Here is a 22,403-nt window from a genome sequence, read left to right as displayed (position 1 = left end):
TTATTCTTTTTATATTCAGTAATTGTTTGCTGATGATCTCCTGTTAAGCATGATTTAATAGATGGCTAATGGGGAAGATAATGCTTGTCATTTAGCTGATGCAAGTGTTTCACTCAGATATTTAATCATAAGGGAGAATGAATAGGAAGTTAAGTCATTTCTCATCTCCATTCTCAGGGATGCAATGGAGTGGGTAACATTGTGTAACACTTGTTTTTTTCTCTTAAAGAGTTTATTGTCTATTAAATAGTAGAGAAGTGTTGGGATTAAATATTTTACTAACTCAGTGCCTTAGTGATTCAGCAGGGGGAAATATCCTACTGGCAAGATCTGGTTCTGCTTAACCTTAATATTTCATTGGTTCTGAGGAGGACCCTGATTAATTTGCACTGGTGTAGGCCATGACCAAAACCAAATTTGAATTATGAGCAGACTGAATTCAGTTAGCACCAAGATCATTTTCTGAGATTATGAATTTACTTTGTTTTTCTTGTCAAAACAGATTATTAGATGAAAGTTAATTTTTAAACAAGTATATGTGTATATATATAAACATTTAGCCCAAAGTTTCTTAACTGATGAAAACAAATTTTATATATACTTTTTAATTTTACTTTGGAATTGACCTTCCATTTATCTTCTCTTTATTCCCTTTTTTAAGTGTTTTTTTTTTTTTTTTTTTTGTTAATAAAGTGCCATGCTTGCTATAAAGAGCCTGCAGGTGAGCAAATAGCCCTATCAGTACCTTGGCCTTTCAGTTTCAGAGAAAAGGAAAATAAATCACTGGGAGAAATAAATAGAATTCTAATTTTTAATATTATATAGTTTTGTTCATTGTTAGCACTTCAAGACATTTTTCTTTGGAGATTAATTATTCAGTTTGAGATAAAATACTAACAGAGTATTCCTTCCCTGGTGGCTCAGAGGTTAAAGCGTCTGCCTGCAATGCAGGAGACCCGGTTTGATCCCTGGGTCAGGAAGATCCCCTGGAGAAGGAAATGGCAGCCCACTCCAGTATTCTTGCCCAGGAAATCCCATGGACGGAGGAGCCTGGTGGGCTACAGTCCACCGGGTCGCAAAGAGTCGGACACAACTGAGCAACTTCACTCAAAATTTTCACTCTGCAATTATTATTGATTGCCTACTGAATGCCAGGAGCTACACTAGGCACTGAGGGGATGCAGTCCTCACCCCTGAGTTTATAGCTGAGTGAGTGGCGGACAGGGAGGGGCAGATGAGTCACAGAGTCAGGGGCCCTGGGTTGTGCAACTATGAATGGTTCCACAGCCTCTCCCTGCTGGGATATGGGGAGTGTCTCTAGGACAGGTGACAGCTAATGTGGCTCTTGAAGGATGATGAGGAGGTCAGACCAAGAGGGTGGGAAGAACATTCCAGGCTGAAGGAATCATGTGCTGGCTGCATGACAGACAAGGCCTGTCACAATCAGTGAGAACGGTGGTGTGCCTGGGGCCTGGGTTGTGTGGGGAAAATGAGGACAAGAAAGAGAGATTGGCAGCAGTTTAAGAACTGTCTCTGCACACTAAACCCTGAGGATTTGACCCTCTGTAGGCAGGTCATCCTAGAAGGCTTTTAAATAAGAATCTGCATTTTTGGAAGGACACATCTGGGACAGTATGGTGGTAGGGGGACCAGTCTGCTATTTACTATGGCTTCTGTATGTGGTACCATTTATTCATTCAACAAATGTTTTGCATCCAGTGTCTGATGGTTAAGCGTCTCTTTTGTGCCAAGCGCTGCATTTTGTGATTTGTAGTTCTGCTAGTTCCCTGCTTGTCTGTCTTTGTGATTGGCATATCCCATAAATGTACAAACTATTTAAGTCAACGTATTTACTGAACTGAAAATGTTCCTGACAAAGCTTTTGTGAAGTACTGCAGTAGATGCTGCTTTTGCGCCTATGTGATCATAAGCTTCTATTGTTATATTTTATGGATTCCATTTATAATTGTAGAAATATAGGATATTAGAGCCCAAAAGATCTTAGATGATAGCTGGGCCAAATTCTTCCTTTTGTACATAAAGGATCTCTGACCCCAAAGGATAAAGCTCAGTATCACTTAGCTAGTCAGTTCCAGGGCTAGAACACCACTTTTGCATTTTGAAATGCAAAAGACAAGAATTACACATTAGATGTGCACCATATTGGTTGAGCAAAAAGAAGAACATGACTTCTTTATGGCCTTGGCATTTCATGTTCCTCCAGCAGACCTGGCTTTACCCCTCTCACCCAGCAAGTTAAACCTGTGATCCATTCTGCCAGTGATCTGCTAGATGACGAGAATAAAAATATTAAATTTCTTTTTAAAATATAAATTTATTTATTTTAATTGGAGGCTAATTACTTTACAATATTTTATTGGTTTTGCCATACATCAACATGAATCCACATGTACACGTGTTCCCCATCCTGAACGCCCCTCCCACCTCCCTCTCTGTACCATCCCTCTGGGTCATCCCAGTGCACCAGCCCTGAGCATCCTGTATCATGCATTGAACCTGGACTGGAGATTACCCTGTATGAGAGGCAGCAAAAGAGACACAGATATATAGAACAGTCTTTTGGACTCTGTGGGAGAGGGAGTGGGGGGGAATGATTTGGGAGAATGGCATTGAAACATGTATAAAAATATTAAATTTCATTGTCAAATGATGAACCTGGTTATAGCCCCAATTACCCAGCCCACAGCCAGCCCACAGCCTCAGATGAAACGAACCCATGCTGCCCTTGTTATGAGGCTTAAGAAGAAAAGTTAGGAAGTGTTTAGGTGTTAATAAATGAGAGGTGAGCCTCCCTCCCTGGGGCCCGCCTGAACCACAGCCTTTGAGTGAGTCTTGCTGCATTTACAGACACAGCCTCCCTCCGAAGTGTACAGACACGTGTGGGAGAGCTACATGGGGAAACCCGATTCTGGCATGGAAAGGACTACTGCAATTTCGTCTTCAAAGACTGGGTTCAACTCGATAAACCTTTTGCTGGTGAGTACCATGGTCGTGGGTAGCTATGCATATTTTGTCTTTTCCTTGATCTCAACAAGTGTGCATGTGCATGATTTAATATCTTGTTTTGTTTTGAACATTTGGTGAAATATTGGAGACCACGATTTAGTCACATACTTAAGGGTTTTTCCTTGTGAGTATAGTAAGAAAAGAAAATGAAGTATAGCTTACTTGTTTGAAATCTCCAGGTTGCATATAGGCATATTTTAGGCATCGTAATCTGTAATTCTCCAGGAGATGTTTCCCTTCCTTTGATGATCTCCCTTTTTCTGCTTATCATCTTCATCTTCCAACATTAAAATAACACATTTCAGATCATCTAAGTGCTTGCACACTGAACAGGAACTAGAAATGGCAGTCCATACATAGCTTGACATTATTTCAACAGAATAGAAGAGAAAATGTAATATCACGTTTATATCTTTAGATAATTTGTACCAGCTCACAGCTGCCTTTCTCAGTGATTATCTAGTAGTGGAATGGAAACTTCATATTGGGAAAGGTGCATAGGGACTATGTTCCTCAATGTGAGATCTATGCTTCCCTTGGTTATAAAGGTATTATTCTATCCAAGTCAAGAAATATACATATGGTGGACATCACCACGTGGTTTTTGTTTTTTTTTTTAATGTATCATAGTTGGGGTCAGAGCTGGGGTCAGATGGCTTGTGTGCCTTGTGGGCGCAGAATTTAGTGTGGATCCTTGCCTGGTGCACCTGGGCAGATTTCATTGACAGGCACTCCACCCCCCGGATGCCATGGCATGACATAGCCTCTGCAGTCCACGGGAAGGCAGCTCGCGATGCGGCCCGTCACTTCATCCAGCGCTGGAACTTCACGAAGGTATGTGTGTGGTTTTAGCATGATTCAGTCCACGTGTAGAGGGACAGGCCAGGAAGAGGAGGCGAGAAGGGGCTGATGCGGCCACAGCTGTGCCACTCTACCCACTGTTGAGTGGCCGGTTGTCAGAGCACCTGGGACTCTGGGTAAAAGAGAAAAAAAAACAGTTCCTGAACTTTTCCTCCACAAAGAATTCAGAGGGCAGAGGAATGGTGCTAGCATCACAGACTATGGTTTAGCCATTAACCTGGGACTCCCAGTTTAAGCATCTTGCCTGGGTTGATAGTCACGTGGAGGGCTGCTGAGCTACTGTAGCGGGGATGGGACCCTTGTTCAGGTGAGAGCTGCAGCTTTCAAGTCCTTGCAGTCCTGGCACTGCCCTGGATCCATGTTGGCACAGGCTTCTGAGAGGCAGTTCTGAGCAAAGTGAGCAATGTGAGAAGATGGACCTACTTCTTTCCTCCAGATTTTGTCTTCTTTCATAAGATGACTTCATTACTTATAAGAATTTGACCTAATACTCATAAGTTAAGTGCCTGTTGTCTTGGTATTATTAAGATTCCCTTTTATTTATTTTAAATGGTGATGAGGCATTTCTTCCCTATAGTTTGGATATAAGTTGGGAAAAAATTTAGTTTTGTTAACTTAGAGTGCCACCTTATTTTTCACTTAATTTACATTATAAACAGTTAGTGGGAGATCTTAGAAATAGTGGAAATATTTTTAACAAGAATTTAGAGGTGAATGGAGGAATAAATAAAGAGATATTATTTTTAACCTATTGGACTGGCAAAGTTAAATACACTGCAGAAACCCACAATTGGATTCAGGATCTTTGATGCTGTTATACCCTACTCCTGGGAGGATAAACTGGTATAATTGCAAAAAATTTTTTAAAGTATGTAACTTTTGACTCAGAAAATCAATTTCAGGTGTTTAAGCTAAAGAAGTTATTCAGTAAGTAATGTATTTTGACATTGTATTTAGTAATTCATATAAAATGAGAAATAACTGAACTCTTCATTAATAGAAATTTATTAAATTATGATTGTTCCATGACATTTTACTATGAAGTTATTTTAAAAATGACCTATATGATTTATTGCTGTTATGAGATAGCGACAGCATAGTAAAAAATCAGTTTATAAAATAATCCCATTTTTGCAATTGTGTACTTCTACAGCTCTCAGTTCAGTTCAGTTCAGTCACTTAGTCATGTCCGACCCTTTGCGACCCCATGAACCGCAGCATGCCAGGCCTCCCTGTCCATCACCAACTCCCGGAGTTCACCCAAACACACGTCCACTGAGTCGGTGATGCGATCCAACCATCTCATCCTCTTGTCGTCCCCTTCTCCTCCTGCCCTCAATCTTTCTCAGCATCAGGGTCTTTTCAAATGAGTCTACAACTCTAGATTATATTTAACTTTCCTTTAAAAATGTGAAGCAATAGCTCAATTGGTAAAGAATCTGCCTGCAATGCAGGAGACCCTGGTTTGATTCCTGGATCAGGAAGATCCCCTGGAGAAGGGAACAGCTACCCACTCCAGTATTCTAGCATGGAGAATTCCATGGACTGTATAGTCCATGGGGTCGCAATGAGGCCGATAGGACTAAGCAACTTTCACTTTCAACGCTCACTCCAAAAGGTAAAAGAAGGAACAAAGGAGTTTTCTGCCTCTGGGAAATAGAAAACATAAATAAATAATCTGGTATCTCTTCAGCTAGAAACACCCACTGTTAATATTTACTTTTCTTTTCCAAATGAACCCGTATATCTTTTAGAATCACAAAATAGGGAAGACAGGAATTATTTTTTCATTTGAATCTTTTTTACCTGTTTCTCTTTATTTTAGATTATGAAACCAAAATATCGGTGCCTTTCTTATCCTTTTCTGCTTCCAAAATCTCAAACAACAGCCCACGAGTTGAAATACCAAGTGCCTGCGTCTGTCCATGCTAACGTACAGGTAAGCTTGGTTTTTGTTTTTCATGAAATACTCCTGGGTACAATCATTCATATGGACTAAATGCCTATTGGCTTCAAGTTTTTTAAAGCAAACAACTCCAAAACAAATCTGAATAGACCTTTTAAAATTTAGTATTATATTTTCAATTTTAAATGTATTCAATTTATCCTCTTTTTAAAACTCTTATATAAATGTAATAAATACATGTCTTTAGAAAAACCCAGTCAAGGAGTGGCTTGTCTTGTAAGTCCTTCTGAATTGACTCTATCTAAACACTGATACTAGTGAAGTACCAGGAATTTGGTTAAACTTAGCATCTTGGAAGCTATAGTTCAATCTAATTTTAGTTCCTTAATTAACCAAATACCTTTTAGAGGCACTTTTAAAAGGATGAGAAGTTTGCTTATTAGAGGCACAAAATTTGAGCACATGCAGTCCAATGTTATCAAATTACAAATAAGAAAATTAAGACCCAGTGAAACTTTGAGACTTGCTCAGGGTCATTGAAGGTTATCAGTAGAGCTGGAGCTTGAAATCCTAGTCCTGTCCATTGTTTCCCAGTCTGCTCCCTGGACCAACTCCAGCTCAAGTATCTTGAGATCATGCAGGGACAGATCTAGGGTTGGCCACCTTGGCATTGCCTTTTGTTCAAAGTCATCACTATTTGCATCAAAAGTGTTGTTTAAGTACAGAACAGATTGGTGTTTGCCAGAGGCAAAGGGTGGGGTGGGAGGGGTTGAGAAGTGGGTGACAGTGGTCAAAAGTACAGACTTCCAGTTTTACTCTTAATTTAAAGTCCTCGGGATGTACTGTACAATATAGTGACTATAGTTAACAACACTGTATTGTTTGAAAGTTGCTAAGGGAGTACAGGGCTTCCCTAGTGGCTCAGATGATAAAGAATCCACCTGCAATGCAGGAGCTGCTGCTGCTGCTTAATCAGTTCAGTTGTGTCTGACTCTTTGCAACCCCATGGACTGTAGCCTGCCAGGCCCTCTGTCCATGGGATCCTCTAGGCAGGAACACTGCAGTGGGTTGCCATGCCCTCCTCCAAGGGATCTTCACAACTCAGGGATCAAACCTGGGTCTTCTGCATTGCAGGCAGATTCTTTACTGCTGAGCCACCAGGGAAGACCACAATGCAGGACCAGGTTCGATTCCTGGGTTGAGAAGATCCCCTGGAGAAGGGAATGGCAGCCCACTCCAATATTCTTCCCTGAAGAATTCCATGGACAGAGCAGCCTGGTGGGCTACAGTCCATGGACTTACAATGAGTCAGACACAACTGAGGGACTAACACTTTGACTTTTCACTTTCCAGGAAATACAGCTTAAAAGTTCTTATCGCAAGAAAACAATTTTGTAAATATGTGAAGTTATGGATGTTAACTAACTTGTGCTAATCATTTCACAATAAATACACATACCAAATTTTTAAAAACTATTATTTAAGTAAAGATCCAGTAGTCTGCTGCTAACATTACTATTATGGATTTTTATAATTTGGACATGGATTCTAACACCTAAATGAAATAAATGAAATGCCTGAATTAGTTACTTTGTACTGTGTGCAAGTAGAGGTATGTGTATATAAGAAATAAAGAGACATTTCAAACCATAGATCAAATAATAGATCAAAAAGATAAATCACTTAAGAGAATTATCTATAGCAAATAGTCATCCCAGGCTAAAGGAGAAAACTAATTTGAACTTAGAAGCACAGATAGATATGGACTCATATGTAAATTAATGAATATTTTATGAACGTGTTTAATTTTATTCTACTTAGAGGGAAAAAAGTTACCTATAAGATAAAATAGGAGCCTTGATATTAATAAAACAAGAGAGTTTAATTTAATATTTGAGATGGCATTAAAATTGACTCACTGATCAACTTACCAAAGTTAGCAGATACTAATTAAGTAGCTGTTGAAAAGATATTGCTGGGCATTGTGTATTTTTATGATTAGCAGAAGATGTTTTATCCTAGTGTTTGCATATACATATGTCTTCTGATGCCTTTGGTTCAGTTCAGTTCAGTTCAGTCGCTCAGTCGTGTCCGACTCTTTGAGACCCCATGAATCGCAGCACGCCAGGCCTCCCTGTCCATCACCAACTCCCAGAGTTCACTCAGACTCACATCCATCGAGTCTGTGATGCCATCCAGCCATCTCATCCTCTGTCGTCCCCTTCTCCTCCTGCCCCCAATCCCTCCCAGCATCAGAGTCTTTTCCAATGAGTCAACTCTTCGCATGAGATGGCCAAAGTACTGGAGTTTCAGCTTTAGCATCATTCCTTCCAAAGAAATCCCAGGGCTGATCTCCTTCAGAATGGACTGGTTGGATCTCCTTGCAGTCCAAGGGACTCTCCAGAGTCTTCTCCAACACCACAGTTCAAAAGCATCAATTCTTTGGTGCTCAGCCTCCTTCACAGTCCAACTCTCACATCCATACATGACCACTGGAAAAACCATAGCCTTGACTAGACAGACCTTTGTTGGCAAAGTAATGTCTCTGCTTTTGAATATGCTATCTAGGTTGGTCATAACTTTTCTTCCAAGGTTTGGTACAGCCCTGTTTTACATATTCTCATCCTGCTGCCCTGATGAGACAGATAGATGCTCTGCATGTCCATCCTACGAAGCACCTGCCCTGGTTCACCTTCTCTGTATCATGGGATGTTGTGGTAGAAATGGAGCTAGATCAGTGACCTCTTCTTATATACTCATATGTTCATCCCTGAATGCCCAGGCTGCCTGGAGTTTACCAAAACTCACTGACTCATTAATTCATTTACTCAATCAGTCTATGCCTTTCAAGTGACATCTTTTTGCACAGCCAGATCTTCAGTGCACACCTGGATACCGAGGAAGCAGACAAAAGGAGTTCTCCGCCTCCTTTTGGAAAAGAGTTAGCTGGGAGAGAGAAAGCTCTAATGTTAAAGAACTGAGTTAACAAGGCGAGTTGTGGTTTAGTACAAATGCAAGTCTTGAGAGTGCACATCAGTGTGCCATGAGCGGTTGGTGAATGAGAGGGACAGAGCTGGGTACCCCCTCTAAGGAATAAGAAGGTAGAACCACTACAGCAAACCATTTTCTCTTGAAGAGGTAGTAGATAAGGTTCAGACAGCATATGGCCAGATTAGGGGTGCCCTGAAGTGCTGGTCTTGTTCATTTCAACCTGATCCTGGAGGTATTAGTGAACTGTGGACATTTTTTTGGTCATCTGAGAGGAAGCATGATATACGAATGTTTTATGAAGGCAGAGGATGGATGGTTGGATGGCATCACCGACTCTATGGACATGAATTTGAGTAACCTCCAGGAGTTGGTGACGGACAGGGAAGTCTGGCGTGCTGCAGTCCATGGGGTTGCAAAGAGTCAGACACAACTGAGTGACTGAACTGAACTGAACCTAGATCAGAGTTTCCCAAATTGGGTTTTGCCTGTGAAATGCTAGTAGCTATTCCACAAAAAAAAACGTTTCATGGACAGAAAAGTTTTTGCAGATTTTTAAAATATAGGACTTCTCAATGCCTTTGTGATGTTGGTGTGTACATCATGGAATCACTAAGACTAAATATGCTATGTGCATTTCAAGCTTAACTGATGTAGGATCTTTCATTCTGTGACATGTCTATTTCAATTTTTCCAAACAAACACACTTTGAGACCTAAAATTTATACATGTGAAAACAATACTAGAAAGAGAATGAGAGCAAGGAGACAAGTAAAGAGATTGCTATAATAAATCCTAGAATACACTAATTTTGTATTTATAAATTGATATTCTCTTTCTTAAAGAAGATTCCTCCATTGTTTAAAAGCGTTAGACCTCACAAAACATCTACTGGTTGCCAGTAGATGTTTTCAGAACTGCCAAAATAACTCCAGTTGTGAAAACAGTGGGTATGGCCAGACAAGTGTGTCTTTTTGAAGACAGGAAAATCTGAGAGGACCAGACGCTGAGGAAAAGAAAGGAAATTATACTGCTCCATTTCTCCTTTTCTGTAAAGTTCTGACCACAGCGCTGTTTCACTTCACATTACTTACTGGCTGTAAACATTATTCATCTTGTTCTAGACATTGTTGTCAAGTTATGAACGTCTAGTGCTTAGAGGTTGAAAACAATAGCCTAGTCCAATCCTTGGTTTTCCAGAGAATCCAGAAGATAGCAGGGAGTTAGGACCTGGCTGTGTAGGAGGCTACTTAATTTTTAAAGAATTTGTTGTCATATTTTCAAACCTTTCTCTCTCTCAGCTACCATGTGGCAATAGACAAATGACTATTTGAGAAATTTAATAAAATTCTTCCTTAAGTTTATTCTTTTTAACATTGATTTTAACACAGTTGTTGGTTGTTTTTTTTTTTTTAACATAGTTTGTTGTTCATAATGTAATTTAGAGACCACAAGCTTACTTAACTGAAAAGGAGTGATGTAATATAGCAAGGGGAAGGGGCAGATTCTAGAGTCAGACTGTATTCAAGTTTCTGTTTCACTACATACAAGCTGTATAACCTTGGGACAATTATTTCACCTCTCTTAATGCATTTCCTTTATCTTTAAAACAGAGATCAGAATAGTACCTGTCTCATAGGGTTGTGGTGATAGTTAAAGAAATTAATCCATGCAAATCACCTAGAAGAATACACGTGTCTGAATTATGTCAATATTAGCTACAACCTTCAGGCATTCCCTAGTGTTTTCAAAAGTTTGCAGTAAAGAAGTTGACGTTTCTCTGGATGGGTCACAGGTTAGTTCTGGATACAAAAATCTTTATACTGTTTGTACCATATATGTTGAAATGGAGAAAAAGAACATTGGAGACAATAAGGTACAGAAATTCATGCTGCTCTTTCATCTGCAGAAGAGAACCCAGTTATTTGATTTTTTAACACAAAAATGTTGAGCCCAATCACCCTGAGGCACATACTACTGGTAATTCCAGCTATATGCACAGCTATTGCAGACGACTGACACAGCCAACCAAGGAGACTAGAGCTCCAGCAGGCAGAATGGAGACCTGCCCCCACCAGCATGAATTTCTGCTTCTAAAAAAAGTCACCCAGTCCTGAGATCTGACTTCAGCCACTTCCACTGACACTTAAATAATCTCAGTTGTTTCCTCTCAGTGTTGTGTGTTCCCAAAGCTTGCCAACAGCACTTGGACCAGACATAGCAGGAAAAAGGCATGGGGCGGCGGGTGGGAGGAAAGATGATTCTGAAACTGCCTATGCACAGAGTTTATAAAAGAACTTGTTTTCTCCCTAAAAAGAACAAACTAGGTTCCTGAATGCTGTCATTTCCATTTACGATAAATGATCGAGACAGAAGATATCTGACCTGTCTATTAAGATAAAAGAAAGCGCTTGATGCCAAATTAGCATCAACGTGGAATCGATACATGAAATAATACCTTTTATTAAATTGGGCAGCTTACAGTAGAAGAGTCATTTCTTAGTCATTGCCAAGAAGTCCTATGAAAGTGAGGGAAATAATCCACTGGAGCCTTGTCTTCAATCTCTCTGTCTATTAAAAGAAAAGAAAAAATATATATAGGCAAATGTAATTGGCATTCCAATTATATGATTGGAAGAATTTGCTCTTCCACTTGGGAAAAATGTCCAAATGACACTCCAGAGGATGTCAGTGTAGGAATCAAAGTTTCAAAGAACAGCAAAATGTTTTGTACACTGATAGAACAAAGTAGATACTAGTAAAGAGGGAAAAATAGCCACTTGGCATTTCTAAGGAGGTTTCTTAACCTGGAAGCTGTTTTCCATTTACAGACCAGGTCCTCATATGTAAGACTTCTGCGCACGTCTCTATGGGTCTTGGCTGGCTGAAGCCGCATGAGCTGGGGGTGTTCACCCTGTGCCCAGCATTGCACTGATTTGTGGATTATCTCATTTTGTACTTACCAGTCTTTAAGTGGTGTTCTCTTTGACCCCTTATTTTTACATATGAGGAAACTTAAGGCTTTGAGAGGTTAAAATAACACAATGAGTAATGGAGGGGATGAAACTGGATTTTTGGCAGTCTGACTCCAGAGCCTGAGGCCATAGCTGCTCAGCAGAGAGACTGTCTCCAGTAAGCCCCAGGATGGTTGCAACCACCAAGGGCCCCAGCAAGGCAAAGCTGCATGGCATGCTTGCCTTTTGAGATCATCCTTTGTGGCTACAGACCCAAATCCAGCCCCAGTTCTCCTTTTGCTTCATTCCGGCTTCCAAGAACTCTCAACTATATGTTTTTTCCTAGGACTTCTCTCCCCTTAAGTCTTGTTCTTCAAAAAGTATATTCTCTTCCATCCCTTCACCCTCAAGTTTAACTTTTCACTATTGCTCAGGCCAAAGGATCATCCTCTTGGAATAATGACATACTGTGATGTGTGTGTTGATGACACTTGACTATAGGTGAATGGTTCTTAGAAGGAGGAGGTTGAAATTCCCTGTGATCCAGTGGCTAGGACTCCATACTTTCACTGCAGAGGGCCCAGTTTTGATTCCTGGTCAGAGAACTAAGATCCCACAAGCTGTGCAGCATGGCCAAAAAAAAAAAAAAAAAAGGAAGAATTTGGTAGTCTGAGGCAGATTCTTGAACAAAGTCCATTTCTGCAGTTTCTTGCCTGCAATGCTTCTCAACACAGACTGGAAGAATGAGGCTCAATAATCTGACCACTTCTTTTCTCTCCCTGACCCATGCCACTTCTGAGCTGCAACATGGAGGCCAACTTCTGTATGAAAGAAAAAAAAAAAAGTACTTTTGTTCTGTGATTGACTTGGGAGTTCAGAGAAATAAAAAGGAATTAAGATATATACTGGATTGATAGGGAATAAAAGCATTACAGTAAGAGAACAGGAACTAGGGACAAATAGAGAGAATGTTTTGAAAGTTTTCCTTCAAGAAAAGATTTCTGCATTTTAGTCCACATATTCAGCTTGAGCCCACTACATGTAAGGGGATTAGAGCTGATGGATAAAAAGAAGGCTATCCTTTAAGTCAAAAAATAGGACACAGTATGAAGGAAAATGACTGGTTCTAGTTACAGTCTTGAGGCTAAAGCACAGAATTAGAAATATGTCCTTCAAAAAGGGCATACGTGTACCTTAAAATTGTGTATTCAAACTTGAGATTTGAAAAGCATGGGTTAGATATGAATCTCAATATACTTGGGGCAGTAAGATCAGCCACATTTCTGTGTATATGAGGGGGAGTTTGAGGTTTGTCTCAGTTACATTGGTTTGAAACAGACATGTTAAGACAAGTTGGTCAGGTCAGTTAAGAAAAGAAGTGAGTAAATCTTAAATTTAAAACAAAAGTAAGTCAATCAAAATGTCTTTGGCTTTCTTGCTAGTTTTTTTACAAATTTTCTAGCTTATCAATCATTTAAAGCAGTTGAGTTGATTTGTACATAACCTTAGGGCCCCTGGTTTAGTGGTAAAAGAGAAATTCATATTTTTAATTATCTTGTGATAAATAGATTTTAGCTAATCAAAATCATAATAAATGAGTAATAGTCTCAAGTAATTTTTTCCTGTATTATTTGAAGGATATGTTCAAGTTTAACCAAAAATGATAACTTTTTTAAGTTAAATGAGTTTTCATTTTGAGAAAATGATACAGATTTGGATTCAGACAATAAGATACATAATGTTAAACCTCCTCAGGGTGTAGATAACCATCTACCTTGTATGGTTTTATAGGCATCAGGGGTGGGGCTTCCCTCTACTTTATTTATGCTCTCCCACAGGCTAATGACAAAATGGTCTTCTTTTGGCTTACAAATGTACTTATTATAAACGTTTAACTGCTTCTAGAAAGGAAAACATTTACCATTATCCTTCACAGGAAAGATGGCAGATACATGACCTTCATGCTTTCCCTCCTGGCCGCCATTCGCCATTAACCCAGATTTCTTCCCCCATGTGTCTAGTTCCAAGAATCCACTATTCAACATAGATGTCCAGGAAACCACTTGGAATCAGTTAGACTTGACCTTTGAGTTGACTCTTGCTCGACACTCCTGATTTATATCTTATGTGAATAAGTTTATTAAATCTTTGAAGGAGCAAATTTTGAAACTGAGAAAGTAAAGAAAGTGTAAGGTGTTTGGATATGAGGGCAAGACTAGGACATTACCACCAAGGGTAGTATATAAACTTTGCTCATAACATTTCAGGGTGGTGTGTGTGTGTGTGTGTTTGTGTGTGTGTGTGTGTGTTAGTCACTCAGTCGTGTCTGAGTCTTTGCGAGCCCATGGACTGTAGCCTGCCAGGTTCTTCTCTCCATGGGATTTCCCAGGCAAGAATACTGCAATGGATTGCCATTCCTTTCTCCAGGGGATCTTCCCAACCCAGGGATTGAACCCGGTCTCCCATATTGCAGGCAGATTCTTTACCATCTAAGCCACCAAGGAAGCCTTTAGAAAGGTAGATCTACCATATATCAAATATCTACTGTGTGCTGTATAACAATGCTTTGTGTTTGTCATGCCGTTTTTTTTTCTTTACAGCAGCTCTGTGTGGGAATGTGTGGGTAGACAAGTGTGTGTGTATGAGAGAGAGAAAAACAGGGACAGACAGAGCAATCTCAAGTGTTCAAAGGAGGAAATCAAGCCTCCATGATATTAAAATGACTTGTTCAAGGCAAAGAACTAGTAAGTGCAGAGTGATAGTGCAGGCCTCAAGTGTTCCTACCTTTCCAGTACACTCTGCAGTTTTACACATTGTTGACAAAGTAATATAGAATTGTATCAGGATGTGTGGCCAAAGAATCTGCTCAAGATGACCTGCATTTTCAGAGCCATGCACCTTAGCAGCAAAATTCAACATAAATTTGAGTGAAGAAAGAATTGAAACCTCTATTTTTTTAACCTTTGTTATTTATGCTGATGAACAGTAATGGTGAAGATTATGTGAATCAAGATACTTTCCAGTGTGCATTATATTTATCTAAGTTTTCCTTGTAAGTTTCCTTCTGAGATATTTGACTATTCTTGCTAATAGTTAAATTTTCTGATTTCATTATACATACTCATCAGATAGCATTAAATAAAATGCTTATTGGGGAGCTATATTATAATAAGTACTTCATAATGAATAAAGAAATACATTCTGAGCATGGCACAATCAGTTTTAGTATTAGGTTTGGATTTCAGTAGTCTTATATCAGTATGTGCAATTTTTAAAGTTATTGATTAAAGCAAGAATTTTACCAGACCTTTTATTTGTAACAGACATAAAACTGATTTTGTATTGGATCATTTTATAAATTTCTAATAAGTATAGGCTATTCTTTTATTTTCAATTTCAGTTGACCTCAAGAGGAACAGTTTCAGTACTCATTTCAAATCAGGATTAGTGAATATATTTTTTATAGTGATTCTTCTATGATAACATTCTATTGCTTAAGGAAAGTCAAGTAATAAGTATTTATTGAGCACCTACTATATGCCCAACAGTATACTGAAACAGTGGTTAGAATGCTGAAAAAAATTACAACCAATGGATTCTTAGTGTTGAAAAAGCCTTCCATGTGGCCAGACTATAGCATAGCTATAGTCAGAAGCATCTATGGAATGATCTGCTACAGCTCAAATGCATCCCCTAAGGTTCTCATTAATAACAACAAACACTTATGTACCACTTACTAGGTGCTCAGCCTCTTTCTGCAAACTGCACAGTAATTCTTGGAATCCTCTTATAACCTTGCAAAGTGGATACTCAGTTTTATAGAACAAATCTGAGGCACAAAGAGGTTAAGGAACTTGACCAAGATGAAAGCCACTAGGTGGTTGAGCTAAGCTTTGAACGCGGGCAGTCTCACTGTGCATTCATGTATTTACCATATACTAGGTGTCTGAGCTGGAAGCTCTTATTGTAATCCAAGTGGGAGCAGGTGAGTGTCTGAAGAGAGGGAGGCGGTATGAATGAGAAACTTGATAGTTGAAGTGACACATCAAGGATCAGACAGTTAATTAAAATCAGAATCAAGGTTAAGTGTCTAAATGAATCTATTTGTATTTTAGAATGTATTATTCTGAAATTTGCCAACAAAGATCTGTATAGTCAAAGTTTTTCCAGTACTCATGTACAAATGTGAGAGTTGAACCATAAAGAAGGCTGAGTGCCTAAGAATCGATGTTGAACTATGGTGCTGGAGAATACTCTTGAGACTCCCTTGAGCAGCAAGGAGATCAAACCAGTCAATGCTAAAAGAAATCAACCCTTTAGGAATATTCACTGGAAGGACTGACTGATGCTGAAGCTGAAGCTAAAATACTTTGGCCACCTGATGTGAAGAGCTGACTCATTGGAAAAGATTGGAAAACAACCTCATGCTGGGAAAGACTGAGGACAGGAGGAGAAAGGGGTGACAGAGAATGAGATAGTTGGATGGCATCACCGACTCGATGGACATGAGTTTGAGCAAAGTCCAGAAGACAGTGAAGGACAGGGAAGCCTGGTATGCTGCAGTCCATGGGGTCGCAAAGAGTCAGACACGACTTAGCAAATGAACAACAGCGGTTCTGAACAATATATATTTGAGGGAAAAGAGTAATTACATTATCAAGTCAGAGCTAGGGTGACCATATCATATGATTCAAACCAGGACACTTTTGAGAGTAAAAGTGTTATTAATACACCAGAATTCTGGTATAATTGTGGGGCCATCATGGAATGAAGAGTACAAACGGCCACCCTACTCACAGCCACCGAAAGAAGTGCTTCTGAAATGCTCTTTTTAGAAACCACAACCTCCTGATTTCCAGTCATGAGTGAAAATAATCCTGGGTGGAAGAGCATATATTGAGGACTGGATTTCCAGCTGGGCTTCTTTATTGTGGATTATATCTAAGGACCAGTTCCATATCCACCTTCTCTCCCTCAGTGCACACATGTCACACAAGCCACTGTGATCAATTAGCTGTTTGGAAGAAAAAAGGTGGACTTCATTGTATTAATTCCTCTGGTATCATCTCCATTGTCTTACATTTGCTCATTTCTGATTGCTGCCTTATAGTTACTCCGCTCTGCTGCTGATTGGTCTGCTGGTATCAAGTACCATGAAGAATCCATCCATGCTGCTTACGTCTATGTGATAGAGAACAGCAAGCACTATATCTATATAGAAGTAAGTCTTTTTGAAACGTTTATTTCTTTATTGGCTGAATTGTGTCTTAGTTGTGGCATGTGGGACCTTGGTTGTATGATGTGGTGTCTTTTTGTCGTGGCACATGGACTCTCTAGTTGTGACACGCAAGCTCTGTAGTTGTGGCACACAGGCTCCAGAATGTCTGGGCTCATAAATTGCAGCCCACAGGCTCACTTGCTCCATGGTATGTGGGACCTTAGTTGCCCGACCGGGGATGGGACTTGCATCCCCTGCATTGCAAGGTGGACTCCTAGCTTCTGGACCACCAGGGAAATCCCTAGAAGTAAGTCTTGTTCCTTAAATTGGTATGACAATCTGCCTTCCTGTAATATCACACAAAGAGTGCAGGGTCCCCACTCAGGACTTGTTCCATTAATGAGCGCATGTTAAGATGTGAAGAGGTCACCTGAAATTTGACTTCCCTGGCATACCTGACATTCACTCTGCATTTTCATTAACTTGGGACTCTAATAGAAATTCCCCAAGTCCTTATTATCAGAATGTATCAATTTATAATGTTATTAGCCAGAAATATCCCACCATGGAGATGTAAGTTTTGATCTGGCTTGAGTTGGAGGATGTAAAGATGAGGCGCGTGCTGCCTCAGGAGAGCACATGCAGGGGTAAGCTGTTAACCGGTTAACATAGAGACCACTGGATGCCATGGTTCAGGGATGTTGGAGCTGGGAGAGGCAGGAAAAGGAACATGGAAAAGGGAGAAGTAAGAATATTGAGGGCAGGTACCACCTTCTTCAATTCCGTGTCAACTACTATTCGTTATAAAGCTTTTTCAGATCCCAGAGTTTGTGTGTAGAGACTAGGAGAAAATCTGCAGGTACTAGTTTGGGAACCTTAATCGTACTTCAAAGTAGATCTGAAGCCAGCTGTGAACACTTGGAATAGCCTTTAAAAATAAAAAGTTGTGACCATGGAAAAATAGCTCAGAGCACATCTATCCTCTTTATTTTAGTCTTTTCTTTCCCATTGAATTTTAAAACATGTGTGGTGAGGGACTTCCCTGGCAGTCTAGTGGTTAAGACTGTGCATTGCAATGCAGGAGTTGTGGGTTCCATCCCTGGTTGAGGAGTTAAGATCTCACATGCCCGCATGGCCAGAGAACCAAAACATAAGTCAGAAGCAATATTGTAACAAATTCAATAAATAGATGGGGTTGCTGGGGAAAAACATTCTAGCCCCACTTTCCTTCTCCTTGAATCCTAGCCCTTCCCTTCCATGAGGTAATAGTTCATTAAAGGCAAGTGAGAAAGAATTGAAGCTTAATTTATTTCATGGGCCTAGAGAAAGAGAAGGCTGATTAAAAATATTAGCAGGCTACATTTAGTGTGGTATCCTGGATGGGATCATACAACAGAAAATGGACATTAGTGGGAAAATTAGTAAAATCTAAATAAAGTCTAGAGTTTAATAAAACTGTTAGTATTACAATTTTAACAATTGTTCAATACAAATGCAAGATGTTAATAGCTGGTTCATCCATTGCCCTGCATGCTTTTTTTGCTTTGTCTCTTTTTCATAGATTAAATCCGCTTTTCTTTGTAATGTTACCATGGCAGTAAACAAGGTCAGTAATGCCATGTGCCATGCACATGGCTATGGACTTAAACTTGGTTGAAATGCCTGTAGCCAGAGTAGGCGGTTGGCATGCACCCTCCTGTATCCAAAAAAGGAGAAGTTGAAGGACGTGAGTGTGTGTTACAGCTGTTGAGGAATGCTAAGCTTCTCTGTGATAGGAATTCAAAGAACAAACATGGTTTGGTAGCCCCTGAGATTTTGATTATTTGCCGCCCTAAAGTGGAAACATATTCTCAAATGAGTTTTTGAGCAAAGACTTCTTCTAAGTTTGTCTTTTGGAAGCTGTTAACAGATTTATGCACTGAAATTTAAAAGCTTGTGCAATAGTAAAAATTATAATGTGGCCAAAGGATGATAATCCTATTTTGAGTTATTGCCTATTTATTACTTTATCTTAAGATGATTAGCAGAGGTTACTCTGTGATGACTATACTTATAAATTACAGGTGTGTTAAAACAATCTGTATAGTAAATCGAATATGTAATATTTGTACCTAATTTTCAACAATCCTTTATGCAGCAGCTAAATCTTTCATACCGTTATAATAATAATCTTGTACCTGGTTTTTTTTTAGTAACAGTTTTAAATAATGATGCATGAATTTATAAGCAGAAGTACTTAAAGCAAAAAAAAAATATTTCTCTTTCCATCTTATTGATTGATTTATATAGTACAACATACTTGCAAGAGAGATTTATAACTACTTAAAATAGAAGTTCAGGAATAGTAAGAGAACTAAACAAATGTGATAAGGCCAAAGAAGATAATAGGAAATAGTGGAGAAAATTAAACCAGGGTTCTGCCATCTACCTGTTCAGAAAGTAAACTTAGCATGAGATAGAATGTTTGCCAATATAGGATTTTTGATCATAAGCATCTACACAGTATGTCTGGAAAACCTGATTTCCCTACTAAGTTCAGAATGTTCCTACCATTCTAAAAACTTAATCTACAAGGAATTTGCATAATTACACAATTGTTTAGCTTTCTACTTGACTAAGATGATATGTTGCTGTTGTTCAGTCACTAAGTTGTGTTCAACTCTTTGTGACCCCATGGACTGCAGCGCACCAGGCTTCCCTGTCCTTCACTATCACCTGGAGTTTGCTCAAACTCATGTCCATTGTGTCAGCGATGCCATCCAACCATCTCATCCTCTGTCATCCCCTTCTCCTCCTGCCATCAATCTTCCCCAGAATTAGGGTCTTTTCCAATAAGTCGGCTCTTTGCATCAGGTAGCCAAAGCATTGGAGCTTCACCTTCAGCATCAGACCTCCCAATGAATATTCAGGGTTGATTTCCTTTAGGATTGACTAGTTTGATCACCTTGCAGTTCAAGGGACTCTCAAGAGTCTTGTCCAGCACCCAGTTAGAAATTATCAATTCTTCAGTGCTCAGCCTTCTTTATGGTCCAACTCTCACATTTGTATGTGACTACTGGAAAAACCATAGCTTTGACTAGACAGACCTTTTTTGGCAAGGTGATATCTCTGCTTTTTAATGTTCTCTCTAAGTTTCTCACAGCTTTTCTTCCAAGGAACAAATGTCTTTTAATTTCATGGCTTCAGTCACCATCTGCAGTGATTTTGGAGCCCAAGAAAATAAAATCTGTCAGTGTTTCCACTTTTTCCCCATCTATTTGCCATGAAGTGATGGGACTGAATGTCATGATCTTAGTTTTCTGAATGTTGAGTTTCAAGCCAGCTTTTTCACTCTTCTCTTGGGCTCTTAGTTCTTCTTTGCTTTCTGACATTAGAGTGGTATCATCTAGAGAATGGTGCAACAGAGGACGAGATGGTTGGATGGCATCAATGATTCAATGGAAATGAGTTTGAGCAAACACCAGGAGATGGTGAAGGAAAGGGAAACTTGACATGCTGCAGTCCCCATGTGGTTGCAAAGAGTTGGACAAGACTTAGTGACTGAAAGACAAAAACAGCAACAAATTTGCATATCTGAGGTTGTTGGTGTTTCTCCCAAGATCTTAATTCCAGCTTGTGAATCTTCCAGCCTGGCATTTTGAATGATGTATACTGCATACAAGTTAAATAAGCAGGGTGACAATATACAGCCTTGACCTACTCCTTTCCCAATTTTGAACCAGTCCATTGTTCCATGTCCAGTTCTAACTGTTGCTTTTTGACCTGCATACGGGTTTCTCAGGAGATAGATAAGGTGGTCTGGTATACCCATCTCTTTCAGAACTTTTCACTTTGTTGTGATCCACATAGTCAAAGGCTTTAGCATAGTCAATGAAGCCAAAGTAGGTATTTTTCTGGAATTCCCTTGCCTTATCTATAATCCAATGGATATTGGCAATTTGGTCTGTGGTTTCTCTGCCTTTTAGAAATCCAGTGTGTACATCTGGGAGTTCTTGGCTCATGTACTATTGAAGCCTAGCTTGAGGGAGTTGAGCATTACCTTGCTAGCATGTAAGCCCAATTTTATGGTAGTTTGAACATTCTTTGGCATTGCCTTTCTTTGGGATTGGAATGAGAACTGACCTTTCCCAGTCCTGTGGCCACTGCTGAGTTTTCCAAATTTGCTGGCTTCTTGAACACTTTCACAGCATCATCTTTTAGGATTTGAAATAGCTCAGCTAGAATTCCATCACCTCTACCAGTTTTGTTCATAGTAATGTTTCCTAATGCCCACTTGACTTCGTACTCCAGGATGTCTGGCTGTAGGTGTGACCACACCATCATGGTTATCTGGGTCATTAAGACCTTTTTTATTAGTTCTTCTGTGTATTCTTCCCACCTCTTTATAATCTTCTCTGCTTCTGTTAGGTCCTTGCTGTTTCTGTCATTTATTGTGCCCATCTTTGCCTGAAATGTTCCCTTGTTATCTCCAATTTTCTTGAAGAGATCTCTAGTTTTTCCATTCTGTTATTTTCCTGTATTTCTTTGCATTGTCCCCTTAAGAAGGCTTTCTTATCTCTCCTTGCTGTTCTCTGGAACTCTGCATTCAGTTGGATATATCTTTCCCTTTTTCCTTTGCCTTTCACTTCTCTTTTTTTCTCAGCTATTTGTAAGGCCTCCTCAGACAACCATTTTTGCCTTTTTGCATTTCTTTCTCTTGAGGATGGCTTTGGTCACCACCTCCTGCATAGTGTTGTGAACCTTCATCTATAGTTCTTCAGGTACTCTGTCTACCAGATCTAATCCCTTGAATCTATTCACCACCTCCACTGTCTAATCATAAGGGATTTGGGATTTGATTTAGATCATACCTGAATGCTCTAGTGATTTTCCTACTTTCTTCAATTTAAGCCTGAATTTTGCAATAAGAAGCTCATGCTCTGAGCCACAGTCAGCTCCAGGTCTTGTTTTTGCTTACTGTATAGAGCTTCTTCATCTTTGGCTACAAAGAATATAATCAATCTGATTTCAGTATTGACCATCTGGTGATGTCCATGTGTAGAGTCTTCTCTTGTGTTGTTGGAAGAGGGTGTTTGCTATGACCAGTGCGTTCTCTTGGCAAAACTCTGTTGGCCTTTGCCCTGCTTTATTTTGTACTCCAAGGCCAAACTTAACTGTTACTCCAGATATCTCTTGACTTCCTACTTTTGCATTCCAACCCCCTATGATGAAAAGTACATCTTTTTTTGGTGTTAGTTCTAGAAGGTCTTGTAGGTCTTCATAGAACTATTCGACTTCAGCTTCTTGAGCATCACTGCTTGGGGCATAGACTTGGATTACTGTGATGTGGAATGGTTTGCCTTATGATTGGATTCAAACTATCTGGGACCCAGAGAAGCCCAATATTTTAGAAGAATTGGAAGTGGTAACAAAAAGTTGTGTGGAAGATGATATAAGTGATATTGTTTAG

General features: G+C 39.6%; 1 protein-coding gene across 39 annotated transcripts in view; it reads left to right on the top strand.

Annotated features, from left to right (window-relative positions):
- The window catches only part of PLD1 (phospholipase D1), a 273,635-nt gene that overhangs the window by 144,116 nt on the left and 107,116 nt on the right, over positions 1–22,403 (top strand). For all 39 annotated transcript variants that reach the window (XR_015161521.1, XR_015161559.1, XR_015161610.1 and 36 more), the window contains 4 exons: positions 2,869–2,997; positions 3,743–3,861; positions 5,714–5,827; positions 16,847–16,957. Coding sequence is in view for 34 of the 39 variants with exons in the window: in XM_086394443.1 (XP_086250569.1) it covers positions 2,869–2,997; positions 3,743–3,861; positions 5,714–5,827; positions 16,847–16,957 (473 nt within the window). In the remaining 5 variants the exon portion in view is untranslated. The remainder of the gene's footprint in view (positions 1–2,868; positions 2,998–3,742; positions 3,862–5,713; positions 5,828–16,846; positions 16,958–22,403) is intronic.

Source organism: Bos grunniens, chromosome 1 (assembly GCF_055505025.1).
Source record: "Bos grunniens cultivar Pamir isolate PY7600 chromosome 1, Bosgru_T2T1.0, whole genome shotgun sequence".
NCBI classification, from domain to species: domain Eukaryota; kingdom Metazoa; phylum Chordata; class Mammalia; order Artiodactyla; family Bovidae; genus Bos; species Bos grunniens.
Note: the sequence above shows the minus strand (reverse complement) of the source record. Positions and strands in the feature narration are given on the sequence as shown.